The following is a 27,903-nucleotide window of genomic DNA, read 5'->3' as shown; positions in this document are numbered from 1 at the left end:
TATCTGGCCTTTTCATCTGAGCTGGAGAGGAAGCTCCAGGGTGAAATCACACACACCCCACCACCACCACTGTTCTCACCCCCACTCTTTCTTGTGTGAAAATGGCCGCCCTGGGTGACAGCCATCAGATTTTGCTCCCATTTCTAAGTACTTTCCTCCTGGGCCTCAGGAGATAGAAAATTTTAAAATGAAATGAAAGCCCTGAAAGAAAAATGTATTTTTCCCCTCATAAAAATCCTCCTGCTACATATCATTAGAAATCACATTCAGGAAGTTGTGGCTTCCTCCTGCAAGAAGCAATAGCCCTCAGCCGCTCGGAAATCAAATCCATAACCCAAAATATAGTAGTGTTTCGTTTTCCTTTTAGAGTTTGGAAGGATAAGAGGTCCCTGGGGAAATAAAGCATCAACTTGTAGGCTGCTGGGAAACTTCTGAAGTTAGAGGTATGGAACTAGGGCCTGTAATGAACTTGCCTAGAGTGTACAAGGCTCTGGCTTTGACCTCAGCACCACAAAATCAACAAAATGGCAGCCCCAACTCAGAAAACTGGACTTGTGTGGATTCTGTTTGGGTTTTGTTTTTTAAATCATTTTCACCTCGAATTAGGAGTTAAGTTGGATGGCTTAACTATCCCTTCCGCCTCAGCTAAACATGCAGAGATTTTACAAGAACGTGGTTCCTAGTCTTCAGCCACCCCACCTTTCCTGTCTTGACCAGTTGATAGACGGTTCCTCAGTTCATCTGCTGACTTTTGTGCTATAAACAGAATTTGTGCACTAGGGCCTATGTCATCCAAAATGGATCTGGGCCTCCTTCCATCTCCAGACCTTAAGATTACCATGACGGGTTTAATTTAGCCTTGAGAGTCAAGAACTGTTGCTGTGCCTGAAGGTGTTAAGCAATCATCAAATAACAACCAACCACTAGGTGTTTTTGAAATTGAAGGTTTCGGGAAGTTTTGTTTGCTTGGCATATGTTTGAGGAATTGTTATTTGTGCCAGAAATGTTTCTATTATATGCATTTTTTTTCTGTATGGGTTCTTTATTTTTCTTCATAAGGAGCTCAAAAAATAGGTTGATCCTCAGCTCTACCACCTATTACCCCCCAATGCTAAGAAACCCTGGCTTCATTTCCCACTAAACATGGTGTCTGATTGGCTACTGCCAGGCATTTTGCTACTGGTTCGAGGATTTGCTATTCCAAAAGCAAAATCATGATATACATGAGACTCTGCCCTCCATCTGGTCCTTTACTAGTAAGACAGCTCAAGCACTAACTTCTCAGAAGCAAGAAGCCTGGCCCTCCGGTAAGACATAGTCCTATGTGCTAGGGATGGGTAATTAGATTTCAGGTAAATGAAAACACCGTGAATGAATGTTAAATGCTGTAGCCCCTTTGGTATATGTCCCCGTGGTATTCCTCCTTCAGGGTACCTGCCTTAACTGAAGGGTGGGTCTACCGATGCTATCTGCTTTCTGGTTTCCCCTGTGAGCACCAAACTCCTGTTGTTGGAATAATCTTCTCCCAGTACTGAAATAAACACTCTATATTTGGCAACCTTGGACAGAGTATTTGTCACCAGTGTCCTACTTTGTCCTTGCAAATCTAGACTAGATGTTGTCATTAGCTTTATACCCTAAGACTAGAAAGGCTATTTGTGAGAAGAATCCATGAGCAATGAGGAAGGAGCTGCTAAAACCTCAGATTTGTTAGTCTGCAAGGGATGAAGCCACTTCTTCGCCCAAGGCTCCAAAGTGGCCAAAGGTTTGGTAACTGTGGTGACTTTGGCCACCCATTTCCTGATAAGCACACAGACAAGAACCCTTTGTCTCCTGAGGCTAGAACTAAGCATCCCCAGTCTAACTCCTCCAAGCCTGGCTGAGGAAAGGCCAGAGTCTAAGACTGAACACAGGGGCCTCAGAATGAAGCTCAGACCAAATACTCATGAGCATCTCCTCTTCCTCAGGAGCAAGGACTATCCACATACCACCTCCCACACAGGTCCCTGGTCATGCCTGTGCTGGACTGGGTCTGAGTATGGTTCATGTGAGAGCAGCATGTGAAGGGATAATGCCTTGATGATGTGCAGTGAGGAGATCCAAGCCCAGGGTTCCTTTAGCTGAAGAAGATTGGGGAGGAGAGTTGGATTTGAGCTCAGTTTTGACAGGAAGGACGAGCCTGATAGAGCATTTACTCAGACCTTCCCAATGTCTCCAAGTGACTCATCAGTAAGTTTATAAATAGAAGCAAAATAAAGACTTTGATCAAGTGTAAAGATGTCTTTGCCCATGAAGGTGGACCTTGAGCATACCAGATTCCAAGGCAGATGTGTGAGCATCTGTGCTAAGAGGACACAGGCTCTCACACATAAGCATGGAGAGAGCAAGGGGCTGGGTGGGTTTAGTTCATTCCATTAAGGACTTGTTGGACTTGTCATTCAGTGTTTTAAAGTTTATTTTGTGCATTTGTGTGTGGGGGAGCATGGGAGTGCATGTGTCATGGTGCACACATGTGGAGGTCAATGTTGCTGTCTAGCCTTCCGTCACTCTTGCTTTTTCTAGTGTGCTGAGTACTCCATGTTAGGCCTTTGGCATTTGGGGGGACTTTTCTGTTGGGAGAGCTTCCTGTCTCGGCCTCCCATTTCACCATAGGGATGCTGGGATTACTCCTGCGTTTTTTACCTGGTTTAAGCTACTCCAACACAAGTTGCAAGGCTTGTGTGGCCAGTGCTTTTACTAGCTGAGCTGTTTCCCTGGACTGAAATGTTTAATTTAAAAGCAAACAAACCTTTTATGCTTAAAAGAAAATAAATGATGCACATACTATCTTAAATGACAATAGGTGCCAAATTTAAAAGAAAAAATCCTAGTTATTCATCCCAATAGAGATGTTTACATACAAATAAGGTCTGGGGATCTTTCTTGTTTTATTTGTTTATATAAACTTACTGTGCTTTGTTCTGACAAAGGAAAGACAAAATTAGAATTTAAAGGTCTTAATTGGCTTTATTTTCATTTGTAGGATGGGACAATGTATCATTCCTTAAAACAGAATGAGCCAAGGACAGGAGGTTGTTTTATAGCCAGCAACCAGAAGGATTTCTAAAATTGGTTTGATTGTTTCAAAGTTACTTTCCTTGTGAGGTGGGAAGAGGAAGAGAGTGAGAGAGAGAGAGAGAGATCTAAGGGAGGGTCTTCTGGGGCTGCCTAACCCAGCAATCCAGGAGGTGTGGCATGAGGAATGGAGGTAGAAGGAATGCAAATTTGAGCCAGCCTAATCTACATAATGAAACATTGTTACAATAAGTCTTTCCGCCAAGCTGCCTGAGTCCTGCTGTCATGTGGGCGCTTTCTGCCAGGCCCCCCAAGTTCTGCAACATTAAGGTCCCAAGTAACACACAGAGACTTACATTAGGTACAAATGCTGCTTGGCCAATGACTAGGATTTCTCATCTGCTAGCTCAGTCTTAATTATCATAAATCTATATATTTTATAAGACTTATCGAGGACGCCTTCCACTGGCACCCTCTGTTGCTGGCAGATCACATGGCGACTCCAGAGCAGAGACCAGGAGGAAAAGCAAGAGAAAAGGGGACGACTTCCTTCTTGTCCTTGCTTATATATGTCTGCCTGCTTATATATACTTCCTGCCTGGATCACAAGACTTCTTTACTACATTTCCAAGAACCTTCCTTGATTCCTAGTCCCACCTATCTTTCTGCCTCATTGGCCAAATAGTGTTTTATTCGTTAATCAATAAGATAAACATACATAGAAGGGCATTCCCCATCAAAACGTTGTCTTAAAAAATGAGAAAGGGTAGGGTGATGGTAGCACGAACCTTTAATCCCAGCACTCTGGAGACAGAGTCAGGTGGATCTTTGTGAGTTCGAGGCCAGACTAGTCTACAGAGTGGGTTCCAGGACAGCCAGAGCTGGTATTCAGACAAACCAGAAAAAGGAGGAGGAGGAGGAGGAGGAGGAGTACCTGGGGTGTGATTCTGATACACAACTTTAATCTCAGCACTTGGGAGGCATAGGCAAGGAATTTGAGGTCAGCCTGGTCTACATAACAAGTCCCAGGACAGATAGGGATACATAGAAAGACACTGTCTCAAAAAAAAAAAAAAAAAAAAAAAAAAAAAAAAAAAAAAAACAAGAAAAATACACATAACTAACTGGTTAGCATGGGGCTGCTTCCGGTAACCTTTTTACTTAAGACAAAGGGAATGTGGTTAAGTCAACTGAAACCTTCTTGTTTGGGAAATTGCTGTTATCGCTCTCTTGATTCTTTGTTGGGGGTTTCCTATTAGGATTCTTTGGAGTACAGATAACAACTTGATTTGGGTTTGACCTTGAGCAGCAGTGACTCCATTTTTATTTCAGGCCACCCATTGAGGCCTGGGGCAGGAATTTAGTCTATAACAATGGAGTCCTATAATTTTTATTTGATAGTCCCCATCCCCAAAGGCTGAAGACTGAACCATTCAGAGCACTGCACATACACGAGAGACAGGTGAACACAGACTGTTCTTTGTTGACAGTGAGAACTTGGCATTTTGCCCCTTTTTTTGTTTGTTTGTTTGTTGTTGTTGTTATAAACACCTGAACTAGGATTCTTACATCTGGAAAATTATGGACTGAATTTACTCTTCTAATACTTTTCTCACTGAAACAACCTCACATCAATTTTAATTAACAAGTTGGTTAATATATTTATTTTGGGCAGTGCTGGGAATCAAACCCAAGACTATGCCCATCCTCAACTACACCCCTAGGCTATACACCTTAACCTCCAATTTTTATATATTTTTACTTTACTATATCACATTTTATTGAAAAGCACTAAATTATAAAGTCAAAACAAACACTTCAGATGTGTTGTTTTGGATGGAGCTTGGTAGAGGGAGCGATGTACTGGAACATTCAAGAAAACATCTGGATGTACTGTGAACACTAGAAGTGGCCATCAGGCACTGCACTGTAGTCTCTTCTGGCTTACAGGTCTGATCAGAAAGTGAAAGAGCATCTATCCTTTGGAATCTGCTGTAAGCCACAGTTTCTCAGAGATGAACATAATCCTGCTGATTCTAATGAAGCTAAGTCAAGTGTTAGCCTGGCTGTTCCATTGGGAGTTCGCTTTATGTTCTCCCTTCCAGCTCTTCCAGCTATTAATGCCTGGTGCCTAGAAATGAAGTGGAAAGACCCCCTCATCCTACACTCTAAAGCGCCTTAAGTCAGGTGTGACCCAGGGGCAACCTGTGCTATGAGCCCTGTTGGAATACTCGGCTGTCTAACTCACAGCCATGATGCTGGGCTGTTGTTTCCATGACAACAGATGTGGGCTATGCATTTCCCAGTGGGTGTTTATTCTCCTCCTTCCATCCTCTCCTTTGTTCTTCCCATTCTCTTGATGACCCTCTCCTCCCCTCAAATATCTCCTTTTGCTTTCATATCATATATGTGTATTGTTAATGTAGATTCTACATATTTTGACTCTCCCCTGTTCTTTCTTGTTCCCTCTTGTGTTTAAGCCCCTTCTTTGTCACCATGGTCCTTTGATCTTTCTTTATGGTATTTTATTTACTGGACTTTGCACACAGTCACAATCATTGTTTGCTCTCATTATCCTTAAGGCATAATCACCACCTGATGTAGGAGGTACCATTTACAAAGGAGAAAAATGGAGCTCAGAAAGGGAGCTGGAAAAGGTCTCACATGCCTGGACCAGCTAGAAGAGGGACCACATGCTTCCATCCTTGAGACTGGCCCTTGGGACACCTCACTGTGACCATGTTATTATTACAAATGCCTGGATTGTATCATGGGATGCCTCATTACATTTCTAAGCCACTTGGCCTTTGACAGCACTCATTACACAGAGATGCCCGTCTGTCTTAGAAAGCAATGGTTTCTGTTACTCTCAGTGGGTATGTCTTAGGTGGAGCTCCCTAGAAGCCAAGCGTAATGCATAGATTCCTGTGCAGATGGTTTCTGGAGAGAGGCACGCAGGAGCAGGAATATGGATGGAAAGGGAAGCAAGGCAAAACTGTGGGCTCTGCCACATCCCACTCCAAAATGCCCCACCTTGAGACAAGAATGTCATTCCCTTCTCCAGCCACATCTGTACATCATGGACAGTGGTTATTTCCCAGGGAGAGGGTGGATATAACTTCCAAAGCATTTCCAGGAGAATAGGGAGGCTATAAGGTGTTGGTAGCCAGTGCCCCTAACAACCAGGATGTGGGCTACTGTCCTGGAAAGTGGGCTCTGGAGGGGGTGAACGCATCCACCTGACAGTCCATATGTCATCCCTCAGCTCTTTCCTGAAGATTGCCCCTGATAAAAGCCACTTGGTCCTGTAATAATACACTATAAACCTCACGTGGCTGGATGGATCAAGTCAGTGCCAAAGACTAATTGCAAGGTCTAATTTATGGTTTCTTCTTTATGAGGCTCCATGAATCTTACTCACCATCTTCCTGTCTGGGCCCTGGCTGCTTAGGCTGAACATCATCAGAACAAAGAGCGTTTTTAAAAACAACAGCCCCAAACCTGGGAGGACTTGTGGGATGTGACCTTCTAAGGAGAAGTGGAATGCCTTCTTACTTGCTCAGAACTCCTGGTGGAGCACGAGCATGTTAGACACTGTCAGATTTGGACTTGATAAAATATGGCCAATTGGAGATGGTGGGAAATGTAGTGCTATGGTTTTTCTGTTTTGGTTTGATTTGCAGTGCTGAAGATCCTCCCTAGGGCCTGGAACATACCAGGCAAGCCCTATACTTTCATATCTCCGTGGCTCTGAAATATTTATTTTGAAATTCAGGCATTCCTTTAGTAGTGTGTTAACACTCCCCTCCAGCCCCCTAACAGAACCAAACAGCTAACTGATCAGAACCCAAGCTCATATTTCCTACTTAGCTCTCGAGCCAAGTGGTCCTTACAGGGAAGTCATCAGATGGACAGGATCAGTGTCCCCAGAACTTGAGAGAACCGCAGTGGCTCTGGTCCACCAGGACCCACGAAATCAGAATCTTGGGTGTCAAAACCAGGAGTCTGTGGCTTCACCAGTCCCCAGGGGATTCCTACACAGGCTCACAAATTTGGCAAGTTTAGGGTCTTCAGATGTGGCTCCTGCGGGGATCCCCTGGGGGACTTGAGTATTCTCATACCCACATTCTGCCTCAAAGTTTCATTGACTTTATCTGGTGTGCAATCTCACCACTGACCCTTTTCAAGTTTCTCTGGTGGCTTTTGTAGATGGACAGGTTGGAGAGGCAGTGGTCTTCAGTCAGCTCACCTGTGTGCCAGCTTCCCCTCGTAGGGTTTGTTCTTTTACCTCTATGAATAGTCACTTTAGAACACCCAGAGTGACTGTGGTGGCTTTTGCAGAAGGGACAGCAGCTTCCCTTATTTTGACACAGACTCCTCTTTCTGAAAACTGACAGGAGAATTGAAAGAAAATTTTCACACATTTGAGCAAAAGCACATACACACACACACACACACACAGAGAGAGAGAGAGAGAGAGAGAGAGAGAGAGAGAGAGAGAGAGAGAGAGAGAAAATAAATGCCCATGACCTCTCTTTGTGTATGTGCTGGGATGACCTCGCTGGCTTGCCCAAGCTGGCCTTGGTCTCCTTGGTTCAAGTGATCTTTCTGCCTCATCTTCTTGTGTAGCTGGTGCTTTAGGTATGTATCTAGAAGATAAATGAAACATGAGGCTGTTTAGATCTGTATAAAACGAAGACACTGGGAGAAGGGGCAGGATCGGTTCCCTGGCTATTCCAGTGCTCTCATTTTGTCTCTGCGACAGTGACAGAGATGGTCATCACCATATGAACAATCTCATCTTTCCTTTCTGCAATCCTCCACTCTCCCATCCTTCCTAGTCTTGGGGCTTTATCCAGGACACACACTGGGTATGTGTTTGATGACTGAACATACCCTACACTAAGCCTGCATCTTTGGACACAAGGATCAAGTGTTACATTCCTGCCGGCTACTCCAGGACCATAATGGGGACCTGTTCCCTCAGAGCCAGGAAAGGTGTCAGTGCTGAGTGTGGAGAAGGAAGAGGGTCCCTAGAGACAAGCAACCTTGGACTAGAATTTCAGTACTCTCCATCTGAGCAAAGACAGGCCCTTGATCAAGGTCTGACCTCCTGATCCTTTTGTAGTGTTGTGTTTCGTTTTTGAAACAGGATCTCACCTATAGCCTTGGCTGGCTTGGTGTAAATCAAGCTGACCTCCAACTCAAAGAGATCCAACTGTCTCTTCTGGGATTAAAGACCTGGTCTCCACACCTGGCTACCTTGAAATCTTGATCCTTCTACCTCCATTTCCAAGTGCTAGAATTACATGTAATACACATGTGTACCTAGACCAGCAACCTGATCTTTAAAACCAGCGTCATGATTCTTACAGTGTAGTGTGCTTCAAGAAGGAACTGAGAGCTCGCAAAGAGCAGCTCTATGCATCCTCTGGCCTCGGTTTTCTCATTTCTCACCTAGAATCAGGTGTTGGCACCAAAGGAGGTCAATATGCTTATTTGTTGATATGATTCACAAGCCATAAAACCTACCTATTTGAAGGGCATGAGTCATCCAGGGGTTTTCAGGGTGTTCGCATTTTGCAATCCTGGGCATTACCGCATACCACATTTACTACAACTCCCAAAGTTACCTGTTTGGAGTCACTGCTCCTTTCCCTCTGCTTGACTCTCAGTCAACCACCAACCTACTTTCTCTCCCTAGGACTTTTCCCACTCAGGACCTGTGTAGGAGAGCCATACTATACTGTGACCTTAGCTCAATGCCCCTTTATCCCCCAGCACAAAATGTAATGAATGTACACACCTGGCTCTTCTCATTTAGCATGCTATTCTCCTGGTTAATCTGTGTTAGCAGTCCACATTGTAGCTGGGTAATAAATACAGTGCACTCATTTATCAGTAGACACGCTTTGGGTTGTTTTTATTGTTTTTTTATTATTTATTTGGAGAGGTTGTGTTGCTTATTTGTTGTTGTTGAGGCAGGGTCTCACTATGGAGCCCTGAATGGCCTTGAATTCACAGATATTTGCCTTTCCTCTACCTCCTGACTGCTAAGATTAAAGGTGTGTGCCACCACACCACACCCAACTATAAAAAGCTTTTAGGACATACATTTGTCGGCTTTTATGGACAGCACAAAACCATTGGATTATGGTATTTTAATTATTCCTAATGTTGGAGGTAAAGAATGCGTAGGTTTGTAAGAAGAAATGAAACCAGTCATTTAGAATCAGAACAAATATCCCCAAGTGTCATTTGCCTGTAAAGTACAACAGTACTTGTGTTTGTGACAAGTGCCTTTAAGCGTTGAGACCTCAGGCTTATTGTATCTGAAGTTTAGCACTTTAAAGGTCTGTCCTCTGAGTAACAAATACTTTATGCCCTAAGTACCTAGGGATGGTATCAGTCATTTGAGCCCTGTCCTTTTCTTTCTTCTAGCATGGTGAGACACAAGGATGATGGCTATTCTGAAGACAAGGATGGGAAGGCATGTCCCCGAGACTCTGGGTATGACAGCCTCTCCAACAGGCTCAGCATTCTGGACCGGCTCCTCCACACCCACCCCATATGGCTGCAGCTGAGTCTAAGTGAGGAGGAGGCTGCAGAGGTTCTGCAGAACCAGCCACCAGGGGTAAGACGCAAGACTAAGAAGAGGTTGAGGCAGGCATGCTGCCGCCTAATAGAGAAACACTTAGAGAGAGTTCCAGAAAGTTCTTCCTAGCTTCTAGGTAGTGTGGCTTGCAGGGTAGACCTCAGATACAATGCAGGGTAATTCTGGGGTCCACAAGGCAGCTTCTAGGAGCAGATCCTTTCCAGGTCTGTCTTCCCATCTTCCTCCCCTCGATTATGGGACTGTATGGCTCAACAGGGTGCCAGATCATCAAAGGAAGGAAGAGCCCTGGCCTGACCATTGGAACCTGGTTCTGGATCCCTGCTTGCCCCCAAGGCTCTCTCTTCATTCTGAGTTTAGGGACCCTGTGGGGCCCAACCATTCATCTGAGGATACAATCTGTGACCACAGACTGTCTTCTCAGGCTACCAGTAATTTCTTTAACTTTCTCGGTAGCTTTCCATGTGAATCAAAATCTGTTGCTATTTCAGCAGGTAGTGCCTATCCAGGGCCATTGGTTCCTCTTATTCAGTCCAGTTACTCTACAGCTAGACACTGCAGCCTATGTCTGCAAACCTAGCACTGGGATGGCTGAGACAGAAGAATCTAGGTTCAAGACCAGTCTGGGTTATATGGAAAGACTCTCAAAGAAAGAAAGAAAGAAAGAAAGAAAGAAAGAAAGAAAGAAAGAAAGGAAGGAAGGAAGGAAGGAAGGAAGGAAGGAAGGAAGCCAGAAAGAAAGATGAAGCCAGAGAATGGCTCAGTGGATAAAGCACTGGTCATACAAAGTATGAGGGCTAGAGTTTGGATTCCTCCAACCAATCTGTGAGCTCTGGATTCAATCAGAAGACCTCAAAAAATAAACTAGAGAGTAATTGGCACAGATACCCAATTTCAACTTTGGATTTAAATACAATCTACCGCTCTGTAGAAGTTCCTTAAAAACAAAACAAATCAAAAAATTATTCAATAGCTGGCTTATCTGGTGTTGTTCATTGTAGTGGGGTCTCACACCCATATAGCTGTTTAAATTCTCACACATTATAGTGAATAAAATTAGCAAGTCGGTTATTGAGCTTCACTAACTATATTTTCCATACTCCAGACTCACAGGTGGCTGCCATAGTGGATGGCCCAGGATAGAGACTCTTTCCATCACTGTAGAATGTTCTAGTGGACAGCATTTTGTGGGATGTCCACACAAATGGCAAACACAGTAAATCACAGATAAAATAAGGTTAAAAGGATATGCTAGATACAAAGTAACTAAGCCACAAGGGGATAGCCAGGGGAAAATTCTATCAATAGCTAGCTGAGGATTCCCATAGCAGCTTCGGGGTCATGCAGCAGCTAGGGGCTACCTGTGTCACTATCTGTCCATACAAGTCACTCTGCCTGGTCTTTGCTGCTGCTTTCCCTCCTGAAAGCAGAAGCAGGCAGGACTAAGAACTCCATGAGAACATGCTCGGGCTGTGCAGAGCAATAGTTGCTCATATTTGGAGAGAATTCCTTGGCTCTAGCGTTGGTCTGTATGGTCAGAAACTTCTTCTTGTGAGGCTTTCCTTTTACCAATTGAATTACATGCTTGTGCATTTATGCACAAAGTTCCGAAGCAGGACATTACCAGGCAGCAGTTCCCACCCTGCCCTGCTTCCCTCCTGGGGTGGGGCGTAAGCCATTCCTGCTGAGACCTGCAAGAGGAATAAGCTAGCAGAATATTCTCTCTATCCACCTACATGAGCTCTTGACAGGGCCTATCCTGACAAGATGGGGCAGGTTGAGGACAGGCACCATGTGGACCAGAAATGAGAATGAAGATGAAGGAAAAGCAAGAGGCTAGAAACCTGGCCCTGGTGGCATGAATATATTAAGGATGGTACTACATCCTTAATTAAGCAACCACCCAAGACAGAGGTCTGTGGACTACTCTGTAAGGAGTCAGAGTGTAGATATTGTTGGGTTTCCTGGTCACACCGTATTTGTCATATCTACTCAGCACAGGCTTTGTCAGGCAAAAGCAGCCACAGACAATGTGTAAAGGAATGTGCAGCTGGGCATCACACAGATTTACTCACAGAGGCAGGCTCAGGGTGGATGTACTCTGCAGGTCTAACTTTGACAGCCTCTCCAATAGGAGTGTAATGTTTATGAATCAAGGCCTGGGGATGCACTACTCATCCCTAATTGGTCCCCACTTCTTAAGGAAGCTGCCTCTCAGAGCTTGGGCCTTACCCCAAACACATGTACCCAGAATACTATTTGGGAAGCACTTGCCTCAGTTTTTAATCTGTCCCAGAGCCTGACTGCTCAGATGTGTGAATCAGATGAGTTTCATAGGTGCCCCATGGGAATTATGGGAAAAATAAAGCTCAAAAGGCTTTCTGGCGCCCCCTTCCCCATAAGCACCATGGGTACTATAGATACGAAGAGAAAAGCAAAGATCAGCTGGGGTAGGGAATGTGAAATACTGTAGCAAGAGAGAGAAGCGGGGAGTGTAAGGTGTTCAAATCCAGATGAAAGAGATATTAAAGAAAGGCATTCACAATAGAAGGGACCAGGACCTAGCCAAGGCCACCAAACTACACACCCCATCTGATTTGTAGGCCAGGTGGATGATCCTGGAGCTGTGAGGACTGGACCTACACAGCAGCACGGTGGGCCTGCCTCTGCATGGACAGAGGCCCAGTGGCCTTGACATCACTGTGGAAGTTGGTTTTGTGTAAAACATGTATGTGAAGACCTGAAGGGAGCAGCCTCGGTGTTGGCTGGGGTGAACCTCAGAGTACACCCATTCACTTCCCAAATGTGGCAGCCATTTTTTTCTCTCTGAGAGCTTTCTCCATGTGTCTGACTTGACACGTTATCTCATTTTTCAAAAGAAACTAGAAATTCATTCTCTAAAGCAAAAACTAAAACTTCAAAAACAACTGCTTTTTCACTCTTAACAAATTCAAGTTCCTCTTATAAATATGCCATGAGCCAAATTAGCCAACAAATTCCCAGTTTACGATCTATGGTTTGATCATGTGAATTTCTTTGTAATTTAAGTTTCATACATCAGGACACTGGTTTGAGACAGGGGCTAAGGCATATAGACCTATCACAGTGAAGCAGTCACCAGACCACCGGTGCCTCTGCAGACAAGGGACTTTTTAAACTTCATGGATAAAGTTGGGTCAGGGAGAAAGTAAAGTTCTTCTAAGCCCCTGCTGAAAGCAAGGAGTCTTCAATAGGCTATGAGCTCTTTCTCTAAAGAGTGTCCTGCACTGAGCTGTATAGACCTGATGGGAAGGGTGTTCTACTAAGCACGGGGCATCAGATGTAAGGAAAATTATGTACCCAGGTTTTCCCCTCCTTAACTTGCATTTTTCTTCCTTCTACTAGATCTTTTTGGTTCGTAAATCCTCCAAAATGCAGAAGAAAGTCCTCTCCCTTCGCCTGCCCTGTGAATTCGGAGCACCTCTCAAAGAGTTCACTATTAAAGAAAGCACATACAGTAAGTGTTTGTCAGCTAGTGAGGGCAGGCCTGATGGGAAAGAGCTCAGACTTTGACGCCCACAGACATGTCTAGTCCTGGCATTCAGCATCTGTCCAGTGAGGTGATACTAGCCTCTGAGTAATTCATAGACCAGTTAAACAACTTATGGGTACCATGTGTGCCCTGGGGTTTGGCACATGAGACGGGCTGAGTGTAGATCATCTTGACCTGTCCCCAGATAGGCACTGAGTAGGTTTGGGTCCCTGATTTGCTGCTGACTAAACCCCAGGGAAGCGGCAGCAACAGTGCTTTTACAAGATCTAATGCCAAAGTATGTGTCTGCACATCTTCCTGAATAAATAAGCCTCAAGCACACGAGTTCCCTCCAGGTAGTCACTGTTCAGTCTTCCGTGAAAGGCAGTTAATCCAGGTGAATTGAGCCCTGTGGGCAGATGAGCAGCTGGGGATTTGCAGGGAGTGGGTGCTCAGCCGTGTTGCTTTCCTCTCTGTTGTCTACTTTCTGGTCATTGAAAATGTGGAGTGTTGAGAGGCCAAGTTTTTAAATAAAAGAGGGAACACACAGTTCTGAGGTACTGCCAGTCTCCAAGAAAAGATCAGGAGATGGGTCTGCACCACAAAGTGGGAAGATCTGGAAATTCTAGGTTAGCAAGCTGAGGAGCAAAGGCCAGGAGAGTGGAGTTAGGAAGCCTGCAGGATGGGGCATGACTCAGTCCCTGCATTTGAAGGTACTGAGGTTAATTGAAGGGCAGGCATGAGATTTCCCCACCCTGGTGTCCACTCTCCTTGAGTTAATGATCTTACATAGAATCCAAGGGAGTGGCATTTCTGGCACAGGAAAACCCTGCCTGCGTCCATGATTTGCTTCGGGTTCAAGTGTGAATCTGGAATTCACACTATCAAGGGTTCCTGGGAAACAGATGCGCCTGAGCAGGCTAAACTTGGACAACAAGTAAATACAGTGGGAAATAATCTAAAGTGATGTTTTAGACCCACCACCATTTTAAAGACAGTGAATGTCTAGAAAGTTAATAAATAATGAATTTATGTTAAATTGATTCCATTATTCTGAGATGGCTTTTGGAAGGCTGCTGGCCCAACCAGCAACAAGTTCTCCTGGCTTTTAAATCCTTCCCCATTTCCAAAGTTCACCATGACAAGGAAACCACTCTTTCTTCCCAAGCACAGGCACTGTCAATGAACCACACACTCACACACACACACACACACACACACACACACACACACACACACACACACAAATACACACCTGTTTGTTGAGTTCCCTGAAGCCAGAAGGGTTTTTTTTTCCCTCCATAAGATTCTAGGACTTCAGTCACACACCCCTAATCCTCCCCAAGGAACTTTCAAACGATTGAAAGAGCTAATCTGTGCAAAGCGTCACCCTGCCTATAATGACTTACTGCAGGCTTGAGTCCTATCATAATGATATCTACCCAACAGACTGGTGTCTGTACAGATGGGGTGGGAGAGGGTTCATTACAATAACAGATATTTTAGCATTATTTCTGGATGATGCAATAGACACCCCCATACATTTGTATGTAGTACTTTCATATGAGCTATTCATTAAAAACAAATTATATTCCACACTGATCCTTTGGACTGGCAAGGAACTGTTATTGTCCGTTTTGTAGGTGAGATGAAGGTGGTTGGCCCACGAGGATTGGAAACCAAGCCACTGCCTGCCTCCACCTTTTGGAAGCAGTACACGTGACCACAGCTTGTTGTCTGAATGCATCTTTCATTTGGGAGCGTGTGTGATGCCTCCAGGCAAGAAAACAGGGTTGTAGAATCTTTATATGAAATGTAACCCAGAAATGATTTCTAGAGCCCTTGACCTGACCTCTGGGTTCATGTCCCTCTGTCCTGGGTCTACATAAGAGGACTCTGACTTGTCAAAAGGGAGTATGGCCCTGCAGGTCCAGGATCTAATAAGAAAGGGCCTGGGGTCGTGGGACCATTGACCCATTGCTGCCGGCCGAGTGCTGGTGGTCTCTCACTGCAGCCAGATGAGCCCTTGGCCCTGCCCAACTCTGAGCTCTGAACTTCAAAACAGAGGGCTTGTTGTGCAAGTGAGTGTGTTTACTAAGCATGGAGTGTGTGCTAAGAGTGAGTCAGGGAGGCCGCCCTCGCTGGCTGTTTAAAGCTGTGTCTGGCTGTCAGGCAGCCCTCTCACAGCTGGTTTGGATAAGCTGCATAGTAGTCTAGAGGATGGAGATGGGCCCACATATGCTGCATTAGATATCGTTCCTTCCCAGACACTCAGGAAGACTCAGCCACCTTCTGGAATCTCTCTCTCTTTTTTCTAGCCTTTTCCCTGGAAGGCTCAGGAATCAGCTTTGCGGATTTATTCCGGCTCATTGCTTTCTACTGCATCAGCAGGTAAGGATTCTGAACATCCCATGGACCTGCTTTGTGTGTGATTTGCTCTGGACTTCAGTCTGGAGAAGGGATCTGGAAGTCTGGTCACCTATGAGCTGTCAGGGAAGGGTTTGCCACTTAAATAAGATATTCACACCATCCCAGTGTGAGGCTTAAGATGGAAACATTGGCCTGGACCTCCAGATGCAAATTCTCATCAATATGGTTATTTCTTCAAACTGGTCCATGGCTCCTGATGGCTAGACCCATTGGGCAGAAAACATACTCACACACATAGCAATATACCCACCTGTATAAACAAGCACATGCATGCACATGCACACACATAGACAGACAGAAACCAGTACTTAAACCTGTAACTTTTCAAGGTGTCTGACAGTGTTTTGGAAAACTCCAGGGGACATAGTCCATTCTCAAATGTAGATTATTTAAACCAACCCATAAATGCTGCACAGTTCTTCAGGCCAGCTGGGGCTCACATCCTCAAGCCCCAGATCAGAATGTGAACCAGTGTGGAAAGGATGTGAGTTATAGTTTACATCAATAACAGCTTTTCATAGTCCGAGTTCTCGTGCCTGGGATTGTAGCTGAGCGGTAAAGCATTTGCTTACAAAGCATGAGGCACTGGGTTTGATCCCTAGCACTGCCAAGGAACAAAACAAAAACAGCCAAATGAAGCCAGTGTTCTTGAAGTAATTAAGCAATGCTGCCTGTAGAGTTGGCCTAGCCTCCTCTCCTCTCCTCTCCTTCCTTCCTTCCTTCCTTCCTTCCTTCCTTCCTTCCTTCCTTCCTTCCTCTCTCCCTCCCTCCCTCCCTCCCTTTCTTCCCTCCCTCCCTTTCTTCCTTCCTTCCTTTCTTTCTTGTTTCTAGATTTTTTAAATTTTATTTTATGCATATGAGCATTTGCCTGAATGCAGGTCTGTGCACTATCCTCATGCCTGGTGCCCACAGAAACAGAAGAAGTCAGATTCCTCTGGAACCAGAGTCACAGATAGTTATGAAGCCCTTTAAAAGTGCTAGGAATAGAACCCAGGTCCTCTGCAAGAGCAATGCATGCTAAATGGTTGAGCCAGCTCACCAGCTTGGGCCTTGCCTAGGCTAACCAGGCAAAGCTCAGGCTGGCTTCCTTGGCTTTTCTGTTTGCTCACTGCAGTGGCTACAGGAGATATCTTTTCAGAGATCACAACTCACGGCTGTCTCACCAAGACTGGGGAGTCATTTGGGTTTGGCTCAATTTATTTTAAGGATTAGATTGTGCAGCATGCATCATACCTGTTGACTTTCTCTGCCTGGCATGGCAACTAAGCTCTCAAGATAGCTAAGGTTGCACAGTAAATGGCCTGAGGAAGAGGAAATGTCTCCAGAGGAGACCCTAGCACTGCTCATCAGCAGGAAGTAAATGAGGGCAGCTCCCAGGATGGACAGTGCCTACCTTGTGAGGACCCCTCCCCACTAGGGGATGTCAACTGCTTACCAGATTAGGGTCATGGTCCCTGGAGCCTGTGTGCTTCACTTCTAAACATCTGAAATACAATTACTTATAACAATTAGATTAAGAGAATGAAGACATTACTTACCTGACTATGACATCACTTCTCTTTTGGTGGGTGTTACACAAACCACTGACTGGAGCTGCTTCATGTAAATATGATGCTTTGGAGGTAAAGTTAGAATAAAGTACAAATCTTTTTTTTTATGCAGTTACATCCTGACTATTCAGGATTATATTAAAACTATGCACAAAATGCCCTCTAAGGAAAGACTTTAGGGATCTGGGATGGTTCCATTCTTTGTGAGGCACTGTCTCAGGAAAGGAAATTATATAGTTTCCCCAGTACTGCATCACTAAATTCCAATAGCACCCAGATAAAATACATTTCAGTGCACCCCATAATATGATGAATTGTAATCCCAATCTTTAAAAAGTTTTAATCAGGTTAGAGATGATGCCAGTGTTGACATGTCAGCTGGAGGTGAAGATGGCTGACAGCTCGCCTACCAACTTTGCCTCCTGGTAATTGTGCTATTGGAGAAAGAGCCTTACACCCACAAATACTTGGCAACTACACAGAGACGATTCCATCTCTGTCCTCCACACTCCAAGCAGGCCAGAGTACCTGCTGGAGTAGCAGGGCAGGCTGGTGATTAAACACCATAAAGTAAATGAAGGCCATTAGCAAATTACTAAGTACAGCACTTACTTGAGGTACTTAGAGGAAGATCCCAGCATCTGCATTTGCAAGTAATAGGGTCGGAGAGTCTTTTTTTTTTCCATTTTTTTTCAGACAGGGTTTCTCTGTGTAGCTTTGGAGCCTGTCCTGTCGCTTGCTCTGTAGACCAGGCTAGTCTTGAACTCACATAGATCTACCTGCCTGTCTCCCCAGTGCTGGGATTAAAGGCATGTACCACCACTGCCTGGCAGTCATTTTTTATTTTATTTTAAATGCAAAGGTGCTTGGTGCTTTGGTTTCTCCTCTAATGCTCCTTATTGGCATTCTTGGTCATCAGTGGTTGACAGGATCCAGTCTTACCGAATTATTTCTGAAATCTTCTACCTGGTGGCTAGTAGAGAATTCATCATAGAGACATATTGGGTTCCCACACAGAATGTGTCAAGTATATATGGAAAAGAGAATCCACAGTTAGTGGACACCTGATTTGTAGTGTTGCAGCAGCTCAATGGAAAGCACAGTTAAGAGCAGAAGTAATGAGTGCCATTGATCAGCAACACCACAGAGCTCCCTGTTGCTTGGGTATTGTCAACACAATGTAGAGAACCAGCCACCTTTCAAACTCAGTTGTGCCCCAGAATCACTTGTAACCCCATTAAGAGGCAGACTTGAATTCAGGGGATCTGGACTGTGCCACATCCTGCATGCCCAACAAGCCCCCAGGTGATGGCGATATTGTTCCTGAGCTTGGACCACACTTTTTAATCTTGAAATAGTAGCTGGATTCTTCCATAGTTGTGATAAGCACAACAGGTACATTTTCCGTACCCCTTCCATCATCCTTGTGAATTAGAACTACAGGAGTGAGGTGCTTGCTTACCATCATAGAATCATAAACCAGCAGCTGTAGGGGGCTGGAGAAATTGCTCAGTGGGCATTGGCTGTTCTTCTAGAGGACTGAGTTCGAGTCTCAGCTCACAACTGTAACTTCAGTCCCAGGGTATCTGTCATAGTCTTCTGGCCTCTAAGGGCCACCAGACATACATGTGGTACAAGACATACATGCAGGCAAAGCACTCATACACATCAGGAAGAGAAATAATCTAAAAACGAAATGAAACTAGCAGGTATAGAACACACCTGTAACCTCAGCACTCAAGAAGCTAAAACAGGAAAATTGGGAGTTCCAGGCCAGCCTGAGTTACATAGACAACCCTGTCTTGAGAAACTACAGAGGGCGAGAGAAAAAGAGAGAGACAGGAAGGGAGAGGAGAGAGCCAGGGAGAGAGGGAAGAGGAGGGGAGGGAGGGAGACAGAGAATTTAAATCCATTCTTATCTTGATGCCAAAGCCCACACTTCTCACCCTACTCTGCCAACGACACATGCCTGAGTTTCAACACAGCTGATTCCAATCCCTGCTTTACTGCCAGGAGTTCTATGGGTTACATCAAGGACTACACCAGTCAGTGTGGTTGCATGATTCTGATCTGAATGAATGAGGGACATTACAGCTTCTTCCTAGCATGATCAGCAGGCCCCACAGGTGTTCAAATGTTTGGTGCATTGCAGCAGTAGCTGCTGAATAATGTCAGTCTCTCCCTCTTTAGAAACAAAATATACAGAGCAAAGATAAAGTAAATCTAGACGGTGCGTGTACTGAAACTCTAGGGAGAAAGATCTGTATTAAGATGTTGGCTCTATTTTGTTTGTTATGTGCAAACTTTAATATCAGGGCTCCTTTTTTTTTAATGAGGTATAGATAAGAAGGAAGTGTGTGTGTGAAGATGCTGGGTAGTCCTGGCTGGCACAGTATGAGGCGACTCATATACAACATCTAATTGTCTAAATAAGTCAAAACCTGCAACCATCTATTAACGAATGTCAGCTATAGCTTCCTATGCTATGTCATTAAGAACACCCAAACCAGTCAGGTGATGTTTAAACTCTAGGTAGCATGCTGAGCTAGGTAAAAGCTTAAAATAAGCATAGGTTGGTTTTGTTACGTGTTCCTTTTCTCCACATTGGATAAAGAAAGTAGATTTGAATGGACTGAGTGAGGTTTTACAAACCTGGGTTTGCAATACACTTTGATGTTGCAACATTCCAGTTGTAACATTAGTCTCTCCTTCAGAGTCAGGATCACTGCCCCTGCCAGAATACAGAAGAAGGTGTTCACAGACTTAGGTCAGGTGTGAAGGCCTCATGGAAGCAGTAGTTGACCAGGGCTGAACACCCTCAGAAGAAACAGCCTCCTAACTTCATAAGAGAGCATGCTAGAGCTTTGGTGACACTATCGGCTATTGGAACATCCATTTTTTTTTATTATTATCTTCATTGACTCTGCAGTTTTGTAATTGACTGTCAACAGCCGTAAGGGTTCCAAGATTCTCCAGTAATCCAGATTTGATCTAGTTCATTCCAGAATGTTGCCTAATCTTACCAAAAACAACAGGATACTTTGGTATATGATTTTCTTCAATAGAAACTTTCAAGACATTTTTTTGATAAGATACAGGCAGAAGCTTCCATGTCTGTTTCTCACCAACTCTATGATAGCCACAGTGGCCCACTTGCTGTTCTTCACATGGGCTAAACCCTCCCCATCTTGGGCCCTTTGCACATAGTGCTCCCATGCCTTGGGGTTGTCTTCCCTGTGTGATGTACTCACCAGATACCTCTTTTTCTATTCTCGAGCGCGTGCCCGTGTGTGTGTGTGTATGTGTGTGTGTGTGTGTGTGTGTGTGTGTGTGTGTGTGTGCGCGTGCGTGCGTGCGTGCGTGCGTGCGTGTGTGTGTGTGTGTGTGTGTGTGTGTGTGTGTGTGTGTGTATGTGTGTGTGTGTGTGTTATGTGGGAGGGCGTGTGCTGATATCATAGTGTTCATGTGCATGCCAGAGGACAACCTTTTGTCTGCTCCCTCCGCTCCAGTGATCAGTTCTGCAAAGCAAGCACCTTTATTCACTGAGCCATCTCACTGCTGGCCCTCTTATATTTTTATTTATTTTATTTTATTTTTGAGGCAAGCTGTTCTGGAATTTGCTGTGTAGGCCCTGCTGGCCTGAAACTTCTGATCCTCCTGCTTAAGCCTCCCCGTCACAGATAGTGCTGAGATTACAGGTGTGCGCCTCCACACCAGCTGGCTTCAAACAGTCTTTATTTCCCCCTCACGCATAATGGTTTTCCATAGTTTGTGATTCTTCCCCTAATTCTATACATAGCTTACCTGTTTGTATCCTGTTTATGTTTACAGGCATGGTGCTCCATTCTGACAGGGACTCATGTTTTGTTCCTGGCCCAGAACGAGGTCTGTTTATTGTAGATAAATGATAATAAACATTTGTGAAGGGAAAGAGTAGATAATTACTTTTTTCTAAGGCCAAAACCACTACCAAAAAAAAATTAATACACCTTTGTGTTCAGGTCATGATTGTCATTGAATATGACTTTCTCCTGGGCAGGGTTTTATGCTGAGCCCTGTGCTAATGTTAGGAGTTCTTAGAGTTTGGTTTTCAGCCTTGCATTAAAAAATGAGCCATGGCCGGGTGTTGGTGGCGCACGCCTTTAATCCCAGCACTCGGGAGGCAAAGGCAGGTGGATCTCTGTGAGTTTGAGGCCAGCCTGGTCTCCAGAGCGAGTGCCAGGATAGATAGGCTCCAAAGCTGCATAGAGAAACCCTGTCTCAAAAAACCAAAAAAAAAAAAGAAAGAAACAAACAAACAAACAAAAAATCTAAGTATGAAGTGTGTAATATAATGAGGTCTCCAGAGATCCCTGTATACATCCATGTTAGAGTACACTAGCCAGCCCCAAAGCACAGTAGAGACTTTGATCTCCAACACACAGGGGCCACATGAGTGATCTCTAATTGGAAAATGTCACAATGAAACTGTATGTGAGAGGCCAGCAGGGGATTAAGTATTGAACATGCCTGTCTAGAGAGTGACAGCCCAGCATTATGATGGGCATCTAGCTAAGTGGGGCATGCTGCTTTCGAGGGGTGATGGACATCCTGATATGAATTCTACACACCCAATGCTACCCAGCAGGGAATCTGGACCCTTGGCACAGATTCAATCAGGCAGCTTTATGTCTTGGCCTGTCCCCAATGTGATAATTCAGATGAGAGTCACCAAAAGAGAGAAGCTCTGGTTGGATGTGGTATGGTGTCAACTTGCCATGTTTTGGACAGTTTAATGTGAAACGTCTCACATTAAATGAAAATGAATGCATGAGTGCATCACCAGCTATGTAATTACAAACATTCTTTCTCTTTCTTTTATGTGTATATCAGGGATGTTCTGCCATTCACCTTGAAGTTGCCTTATGCCATTTCAACAGCCAAGACGGAGTCTCAGCTTGAAGAACTAGCCCAACTGGGACTAAGTAAGTGGGTACCCCTGCCTGGGTCAATCTTAGAATAAATCCATGAGTAGTATTCCTTTTGGGCTGCCCCATGGCTCCATCACCCCATCAAACACACAATTGTAATAAAAAAGAACCCCACTTTCATGGCAAAATGTAGCTCTCAGAACCCAGAGGTGCCTGAATCACACATTCTGGGATTCTTTACCAAAGTTCAATGTTCATCCCTCACTCAGATACCAGGGTTAAGTGTGCCTGGGTAACTCCTAAATCTCCTAGCTTATCCCTTCAAACTATTAAGGCTCCCCAGATGTAGAGCCCAGCATAAGACCCACCAAGGTCTTCTCTTTCTGCAGCATCTTGCTGGAGAAAGGCACACTAAGAGAAAGAGAGGTCCAGTGGTAATCTCAGCATTCACATGCATGGCTTTTATCCTAAGAGGCACACAGACACGGGTGACACTCTGGCGCTGTGAGGAGTGATGACAGCATCTCAGTGACATGGCTCTCTTTCCCTCTTACTCAGCTCCCATCCTGCTGCTATGGGCCATGTCATTCATCCCACCAAAGGTCCTCACTCTGTCAGCTCGCACTGACTTCTGTAGTCTGCCTCTTTGCTGATTTCCCTCAAAGCCCCACAATTCTGCCAGAATGTGGCTGACAGTGAACACACAGTTCACCTGGTTTGACTTTTTCCAAGTGCTCTGGCAGAATCAGTATGGATTTAACTTTAGTTAAATATTTTCCTCCTAGATGAAGAGGGGAATTTCTTTTAAGATTTTAAGACTTTGGTCTTTGGGTAGGTTAACAATCATACCCCAGTATTCAAATGGAAGTTTGGGATTTTTAAAGCCTCATACCTAGGTGTCTAGAACCTAAAAACCTCTCTGTCTGTCTGTCTGTCTGTCTGTCTGTCTCTCTCTCTCTCTCTCTCTCTCTCTCTCTCTCTCTCTCTCTCTCTCTCACACACACACACACACACACACACACACACACACACACACACACACTGCAACCCCACCCCATCTCGCCCCCATAGGGATGGGACCCTTGAATGCAATTTTCCTCTGTGTTGGGTTTTAATGCTGAATGTGTAAAACTTCAAGTAGATTGTGTAACATCCCTCAGGCCCAGCTGCTGGTCCTTCCTCATAAAGGAGAACTTGGAGGCCAGATGAACTCCTTGGCTGGCAGCTGCCTCTTTGGAGGGCACCCTGGAGATGTTGATTGGAAAGAGTGGTGTTGCTGTCCAGGCTCAGTGAGATTTTGAAAAGCAAGCTCAGTGGTAGCCCTGTGCCCTTTGTGAGCTTATCCTGGACACATTCCAATTCTCTTTGTCCTTCTTACCTGGGTGAAGGGCTAGGCTGGAGCTGTTAGCTCAGCCAACCTTTCTCAAAGGCTTTGAAGGTGAGAAGTCCCTGGAGTTTTCCTGTGAGCCCATAGCTGGGTCTGCCTGCCTTTCTGCCTTTTCCAGTAAGGGAGCATAATGAAAGGGGGAGAGAGGAATCAAAGGAGAAAAGCAGACCCCAAGTTAAACCTCTGTTGACCTACAGATTCTGTGTGTGTATGTGTGTGTGTGTGTGTGTGTGTGTGTGTGTGTGAGAGAGAGAGAGAGAGAGAGAGAGAGAGAGAGAGAGAGAGAGAGAGAGAGACTTGTAAAGGAATGGCCCAACTACACTATATTTACATTCTTGTCTTCACTGATAATGACTTTCAGATTTTTGGAGCTCCTCAGCTGACAACAAACCCCCAAACTCCCCACCTCCCCATAGGCCTCTCTCCTCAGCCGGCATCTGTCCTGCCTCCTTGCGTCAGCTCTGCCTTATAAATGGAGTGCATTCTATAAAAACCAGGACGCCTTCGGAGCTGGAGTGCAGCCAGACCAACGGAGCCTTGTGTTTTATTAATCCTCTTTTCTTGAAAGTGCACAGCCAGGACCTCAGCCCAGGCCCAAAGCGGCCGAGCACAAGGACTCCCAACGCGAATGGCACCGAGAGGCCTCGCTCGCCCCCACCCAGGCCCCCGCCACCCGCTATTAATAGTCTACACACAAGCCCTGGGCTATCCAGGACTGAACCCCAGACGAGCATGCCAGAAACAGTCAACCATAGCAAACATGGGAACGTAGCTCTGCTTGGAACAAAACCAACTCCCATCCCTCCACCCCGGCTGAAGAAGCAGGCTTCTTTTTTGGAAGCAGAAGGCAGCGCTAAGACCTTGACCGCCTGCCGGCCCAGTCGGAGTCCTGAGCCAGAGCCTGAGCCGGAGCCGGAGCTGGGCACAGCTGGGCACGCAGGTGGAGCCCCGCCTAGGGACGCCCCCGGGGATTGCACAAGGGCGCCGCCGCCCGGCTCTGAATCACAGCCACCACCGTGCCATGGAGGCAGGCAGAGGCTGAGCGACATGAGCCTTTCCACTTCCTCCTCCGACTCGCTGGAGTTCGACCGGAGCATGCCTCTGTATGGCTACGAGGCCGACACCACCAGCAGCCTGGAGGATTACGAAGGGGAGAGTGACCAGGAGACCATGGCACCTCCCATTAAGTCAAAAAAGAAGAGGAACAGCTCTTTTGTGCTGCCCAAGCTCGTCAAGTCCCAGTTGCGAAAGATGAGCGGGGTGTTCAGCTCCTTCATGACCCCTGAGAAGCGGATGGTCCGCAGGATAGCCGAGCTGTCCCGGGACAAATGCACCTATTTCGGGTGCCTGGTGCAGGACTACGTGAGCTTCCTGAAGGAAAACAAGGAATGCCATGTGTCCAGCACTGACATGCTGCAGACCATCCGACAGTTTATGACCCAGGTCAAGAACTATTTGTCCCAGAGCTCGGAACTGGACCCCCCTATTGAGTCGCTGATCCCAGAAGACCAAATTGGTAAGTGCCTTTCTTCCCCACTTTCAAATCTGCTGTAACTCTTGTCTGATGGCGCATCTTGTTAGTTGTTTTGGGCGAAGTTTACTCTAAAGTTACAAATGACTCAATCTCCCACCTGATTTGAATGGAAAGAGCTCCCTTTTAAGGCAGATGCTACACATCAAGCTGCAAATGTTTGTACTGCTTTGGAAGGTCCCAGTTGCTGACTCCTCTTGCCCTATGTGTGTGCATGACACATCTGTTGAGCATTTTCTGGGTGTGCATCTCTCTGTAAGCTGCAAACTTATAGACAGTTATTTTTGCTGCCTTTTGAGAGGCTGTCGGTGTTTTGTTTTGTCGCAGCATATGTTAGAAGTGTGAAGACGGGTAGGAAAAGCACACCTGTGTACCCTCCCCAGCCCAGAAAGCAGAACACAGACCAACACTTGGGACCTGAGACCCTTTGTCAAGTGTAACCTCGCTGCTGGCTTTGACCCTACAGAGTCTGTATCAGGCTTAGTTTAAGAATAAGCAAGAAATGGGAAAGACAAGTTTATTTGTTGTACCTTTGCTATAAGTGACATAATTTGGAGATCACATGAAAGGCATTCTCTCCAGAGTCAAGGGGAAATGCTTTCTCTGTGACCTCACAGAAGGACTCAATTGTGAATAGTTACTTTGGTAAGCAGCTTGCCAAGGCAAATTTGAATTTGGCAAGCAGACTTTTTTTCCAGAGCAAAGAGTATCCAAGTTTTTTGTCTTGCTTTGTTTTAATTTCAGAGGGTTGACTCTAAAAGGTTAATTTCAGAGACTTCATTCAGTGGGTAGCAACAGCCAAGAGTTTGCAAACATTTCCATGGTTTAGCTAAACTCGGATTTCTTCTTTCTGATTGGGTGTGTTTGCTGAAAGTAGTAAACAGTGTGTGGTAGAGCATGTCTCTCTCTCTCTCTCTCTCTCTCTCTCTCTCTCTCTCTCTTCTACTTTGAATTTGAGCAGCTCTTTGATTTGGTCACAAAAGACTCAAAGCCCTGTTTGTTTTCTTGTGGTGCTCTGACCTAGCCCAGGGTTGTTTGGGCGTGGTTAGAAGAGCTGGGGTGCTAGGGAGAGAGCAGCTGAAAGGAATGTGTCTTTGTGAAGTGTCTCAGGGTTGAAAGGCTTCAGGAGACCTCCTCAGAATGCAAAGTAGCCACAGAAGTTGCCTTTTCCCCCTGCAGCCCTAGAGTCTTCCCTCTGATGAATACCATCTCCAAATTCATAGTCACGGTTACCCTACCCGAAAGAGAGGCTTCCTCCCAGGACTGAGGAAGCTCAGTTTCTAGGAGGCTATTGGCAGGAGTGAGCTACATTTGCAGATGGCACCAGCCAGCCTCAGCCTGGGCTTCCTCAATGATGTCTTAAGCACCAATACTTGTAAGAAAGTCTTAGGAAGGTTTGCCTGTCAGGGGTGTGTGTGTGTGTGTGTGTGTGTGTGTGTGTGTGTATACACAAGTGTGTGTGCATGGGGGTGTCTGTGTGTGTATCTATGTATGTGTATACGTGTGTGTGTGTGTGTGTGTGTGTGTAGGTGTGTGTGTGTAGGTGTGTGTGTGTGTGTGTGTGTGTGTGTGTGTGTAGGTGTGTGTGTAGAACTCAAAATCTCATCCTCTTCAAAAACATCCAGAAAATTATAATTCTTATTTTAAAATTGAAGTCCCTACTGAGAAAGGTAGCCCACATCTGTAGAGCCTCCCAGACAAGCTGGGCAGCCTGAACAAGCTGCTTCAGTGGGTGCTCCCCACTCCCCCTCCACACACACCCCAGTCAAAATGCACTCTATCCCTTGAGGGATTGGGGAAGACAGGTGATATGTCAGCCCACACCCCTAGTAGCTGGCAAGGCCAGAACTTGAACTGGTATGAAGCTGTACTACGTGACACTGACCAACCTTGAACCCTCTTAGTCTTCCTGCCTCAGCCTTCCAAGGGCTAGGTTTGCAGGCATGAGCCACCACCTGTGTTAAGTCCCCATTGTGCCAGCCTACCTCTACTTCTTGTGTTTAAGTTTGGTCATTAGGGGAGTTGTGACAGTTTACTGGTCCTTTGCTGTGGCTAAATACCTATAGAAACATCGTCCTGCTTTGTATTGGTTTTGCCTTTTGGTTGCTTGGTTGATTTTATTTGTTTAAGTCAGAAGTCTTGCTTTATTGTTTAGCCTATTTGCACAGTCTGGCTTCCAGCAGTCCTCCTGCTCAGTTTCAGGAATAGCTGGGACTACAGGAGTGTGCTGCCATGTCCAGCCTGGTTTGGGGTGTTTTGTGGTTTTTTTTAAACATTTGCCTGAAGGCAGGCAGCTTTTCCTGTTGCTTCATGAATGAAAAACATAATGTTTTGAAAGGGCTTTGAAAAGCACCAGGCTTTTGAAAGTAAGGGGAAGGCTAGTGTAGCAGAGGTCAGCCTGAGAAACTGTACCAAGGGGAAGAAGTGATCCTAATTATTAGAAAGTCAGTCCTCTTCGATGTGAAAGTGAAATTGATTTAACCAGTCATCTGTGTTTTACATTTTGTTATATGAATGGCTGGGTGGCTTACTAAGGACTTGTTAGCACAGTGACACTTTTGAAACTCATAACCCAAAAGCTGGTATGTTTCTGCATATATCGCCCATAATTTGCCAGTTCAAAGAGAAGCCAAGCTGTGTAGAGCTATGGACAGAAGGTGAGCCCAAGCCTGTAGGGGAGTGGCATGCAGCCCAGATCTCCTCACCTCTATTGTATGTGTGCTTTTTCCCACATCTCACTTCCTGGTAGGAAGACTGGGATCTTCACTGCTGTGAAGCAGTAGTACTTCCATGCTATCTACAGAATTCCAAGCCTCAAGTTTGTTCTGAACAGGTGTCTGCCAGTGCTGGGAAGGCTTTCCAAGAATGCCATTTGGGTTTCTCCACTTTAAAGAATTTCATCCAGTCTTTCTTTCTG

The 27,903-nt window shown here is 45.4% G+C and overlaps 1 protein-coding gene across 7 annotated transcripts in view; it reads left to right on the top strand.

Annotated features, from left to right (window-relative positions):
- Positions 1–27,903, top strand: part of Rin2 (Ras and Rab interactor 2) — a 208,223-nt gene that overhangs the window by 157,767 nt on the left and 22,553 nt on the right. For 6 of the 7 annotated variants that reach the window (XM_027421603.2, XM_027421601.2, XM_035446250.1 and 3 more), the window contains 5 exons: positions 9,496–9,688; positions 13,052–13,163; positions 15,497–15,569; positions 22,031–22,122; positions 23,817–24,971. In XM_027421603.2, coding sequence (XP_027277404.1) covers positions 9,496–9,688; positions 13,052–13,163; positions 15,497–15,569; positions 22,031–22,122; positions 23,817–24,971 — 1,625 coding nt within the window. Of the gene's footprint in view, positions 1–9,495; positions 9,689–13,051; positions 13,164–15,496; positions 15,570–20,989; positions 21,044–22,030; positions 22,123–23,816; positions 24,972–27,903 lie in introns of those variants that run through there. The other variant, XM_027421606.2, reaches the window with a different exon arrangement.

Source organism: Cricetulus griseus, chromosome 6 (assembly GCF_003668045.3).
Source record: "Cricetulus griseus strain 17A/GY chromosome 6, alternate assembly CriGri-PICRH-1.0, whole genome shotgun sequence".
Taxonomy (NCBI): Eukaryota; Metazoa; Chordata; class Mammalia; order Rodentia; family Cricetidae; genus Cricetulus; species Cricetulus griseus.
Note: the sequence above shows the minus strand (reverse complement) of the source record. Positions and strands in the feature narration are given on the sequence as shown.